This window comes from Filicampus tigris, chromosome 8 (genome assembly GCF_054856515.1).
Source record: "Filicampus tigris isolate MCC_2025a chromosome 8, RoL_Ftig_1.0, whole genome shotgun sequence".
Lineage (NCBI taxonomy): Eukaryota > Metazoa > Chordata > Actinopteri > Syngnathiformes > Syngnathidae > Filicampus > Filicampus tigris.
The window spans coordinates 20,978,488-20,981,704 of NC_141224.1; the positions used below are offsets into that span (position 1 = coordinate 20,978,488).

Consider the following 3,217-nt stretch of genomic DNA (forward strand, 5'->3'; position numbering starts at 1 on the left):
GTGTAATTTGCAAGATGAAGGCTGGGGGCTTGAAGTCCACCTGTGAATTTGCTTCAGAGGTCGGCAGAAGTCCACCAACCGTAATTGGAGTATGAAGTTTAACACCAAAGATGAATGCCAACTCTCTTTGTATTGAGGTAACTTTTGCACTGACGTCGCCATGCATCAAATTATTTCAGTGAGGCGAGCTGCAACTGCTGCGTGACACATCAAGAACCCACTTCGGGGAGTTCTGTCCCAAATGCAAAGGCACTGGTATGCATTGTGTAAATGTGAGAAGTCTATGATCTTCGTCTGTGCTCTCTGACAAAGAGCGTTTTCATCCAGTTAGAGACGTTGCTGAGGATGCTCAACGTCATTCTGGTCCCATCCTGGCTATTCTCTTTCTCTTTGCTTGAAGGAAGTAATTGACCTGACGCTAAATCAACAGGTCCCTCACTGACGAATGAGCCTTTTTCCTTGGTTGGCTCCTTAAGCACGTTGTCCTCGTCTGGCAGTGAAGCTGTCTCTGAAGACAAGTAAGGGGATGGTGAAGATGGGAGTGATACAAAAAGAGCAGAAAGTGCACTGATTTCTTCAACTGTGACATCTGTGATTGTCTTTAAGAACTGTGGTTGAAAGCTGTGAATGCCCTCCACCAGGTCGTGCGCAGTGAAAGACTGTCTCACTTTTTCCTGGATAGACAGGACCAAATTGTCTCTTATGGAGTAGGAGAATTGGATTTGACTGGAGGATAGCGTCTGGGAGACGCGGTCCAACACAGCCTGCGTCACTCCGACAGCCATTTTACTGAGGTACCTGGATGGCATGGTGAAGGGTGTAGTTGTTGGAGGCAGCCAAAAGATCTGCAAGACTTTTGGAAGAACTTTTATCACCATTGCACGTATGCTGAGTAGCTCAACATAGGTGGCCTTCTGCTGAGTCAAGCTCCCAGCAAACTGCTGAGCTTTGCGGAGGATCGTAGTATGTCTGGAATTTATCATATTAAAAGCATATATTACGTAATACACGTGTTTGATAAATACTGCATGCAGCATAAATATTACACTTGGACTGATAATAAATGTGCAAGAAGGGAGACTCACTTTAACTGTAGAGGGATCATCTCAGGAGAGTCAAGAAGCCGTCTGGCTTCAAACTCAATGTCTCTCATCTTCATGCTGGTGTTCACTTCAAAAACCTGCACAAGAACAAGACACAATGATCAGCTGTGACATAATTTGTAGGATTTATGCAACTTTGGATAACCAGCATTCTTAAATAAATCCATAAACAAACTCCCACTGCATAGAAGAGCAATAGATATTCTAGGACCTTCTTCAAAGAAACTTGATCTTAAGAAAACAAAACCTGTCAACATCGACATCTTCGAACTACATTTTCTAATGTACAAGATGTGAATAAGTAATGTAATTCATGTGGGTATATTTTTGAAAAATGCACTTTGTTACTGTACAGAATGTCATTATTTATGTATGTATCTATGATGCTCCAAATCTTAACTTCGCTTAATGGGTTGTTTTGTTTTGTTTTGTTTTGTTTTGTTTTGTTTTGTTTTAATTTACCTCACCTGACACAGGGACTGCAGAGGGAAGATTTGCTACAAAGCTATAATCACGGACGGAGCATCTCTATTCTCAAATGGAATGTTTTCTGTATATACGTACTGGCAAAAAAAAACTAAACCATGTGCAGCAAAGAACTAAGTGCAAACTGTTCGAAGTCTTCTCTTACCAGCTTGGACTCAGCCTCAAAGCAGTCTTCTACTTCAAACTCCCAAAGCCTGCAAATAAACGACAACAAAATGTCAGCATTATGCATCTTCACTTTTCTTCAACAGAATCATGTTTAAGTACCATGTAGCTGGGAGTTTATACTAACTTTATTCGAACTGAATTCTTTGTCTCCTCCACCAGCAGGTCAGCCATTGCATCAGCAGTCACCTCAGATGGGATCAGGTTCTTCTGCTGGAGTCCAAAAAGTTCTGCCAACAGTCCGATCTAATGCAGAAACTAAGACATTCAATCTTTCTGCTCATCTTTCTTGTTCTTGTATTTCAGTGCAAACTGCTACCTCTTACCTGTAGCTTATAAGAGACAGCATTCCAGCAGGTCTCCATTGATTGTTTATATGCGGGAGTGTCAAAAAACGTCTAAAACGAAAATAAGACAATACTCATATTCGCACTTAATGCATAGTTTCAAATAAACACCTGAACATACATACCATCAGTGGTTTGTAGATGCCAATACTACCCTCAATAAAATCCATGTTGCCGTTTTATCTCAATCTAGCACAAACGCTCTTTAACTAACTTGCGCACGTTAGTTAAAGTTTCTGGTGCGCACCAGGAAATGTAAATTCCACATGGTAGAGATGCTTATGAACACGTCACGGATGACGTTGTTCTCCCAATTTGATCGTTGCTAAGCAACACATTCTGCTGCCGTTTGACCGTTAAACTAAGGCGGTGGTCCTTATCAATTTGAATGTTGATTAAATCACGAGGGTCGGTTAGGGCTTCCGCCGTCGTGAGGCGCCGTGGCGGTTCTCGTGACTGGTCTGATGAGGAAGAAACAAATGACTTTGACACAAAATGGATCATCATGTAGCCTAATGTGTTCTGTTATGGGTGATAATCAGCAACAAGAAGTGCACTTTTATCATTAACCAAAGTATTAGCTGCCATCTAATTATTCGATTAGCTAGCTAGCTGCATGGCTATAAATCAAATAACACCGTTCACACAACTGCCACTTAAACCAACAATATTTTATAAAAATAACAATTGCACAACAACTTAAACTGTCCTCACCAAACATGTCTATTTGTATCCATAAGCACTTGGTTGGATGGAAACACAGATCACTAAATGTTGATAACTGCCGGATAGTTCTTACCTAGCAACACAAAGCTGTGCGATTCCGATTGGATAATGAAAATGAAAACAAAGGCATACTGCGCTCGGTGTGGTTTCACTTTTCAATACATATCGAATATACAGTACAATACATACAATTCTGTATTCTACATGATACATGACCAACATACGTATAATGAAATAAACCAGCTATGCGCTTCCAAAATGATCTGTGATATGATGACATTATCATTGATGTTGTTTTCACGAAGTTCATGAATTGGAATGAATTATCATCCGAATATTGTTGTTCCTGCTTAATCTTCCCTGAAAGGATTTTTTAACAAACAGGTTTTG

General features: G+C 40.5%; 1 protein-coding gene across 3 annotated transcripts; it reads right to left on the minus strand.

The window, feature by feature from the left end:
* Window positions 1-279: 279 nt before the first annotated feature.
* On the minus strand, window positions 280-2,914 carry LOC147144041 (uncharacterized). Of its 3 annotated transcripts, none has more exons than XM_086038678.1 (7): window positions 2,901-2,914; window positions 2,227-2,562; window positions 2,081-2,152; window positions 1,882-2,000; window positions 1,735-1,783; window positions 1,086-1,180; window positions 280-969 (listed from the first exon to the last, which is right to left on the minus strand). In XM_086038678.1, the coding sequence occupies exons 2-7, from the start codon at window positions 2,269-2,271 to the stop codon at window positions 282-284; spliced, it is 1,068 nt and encodes a 355-aa protein (XP_085894804.1). In that variant the 5' UTR covers window positions 2,272-2,562; window positions 2,901-2,914; the 3' UTR covers window positions 280-281. The 3 variants fall into 3 exon arrangements, with proteins under 3 accessions (XP_085894804.1, XP_085894803.1, XP_085894805.1); XM_086038677.1 differs by lacking the exon at window positions 2,901-2,914 and adding an exon at window positions 2,816-2,889; XM_086038679.1 differs by lacking the exons at window positions 2,227-2,562; window positions 2,901-2,914 and adding an exon at window positions 2,816-2,887.
* Window positions 2,915-3,217: the final 303 nt, after the last annotated feature.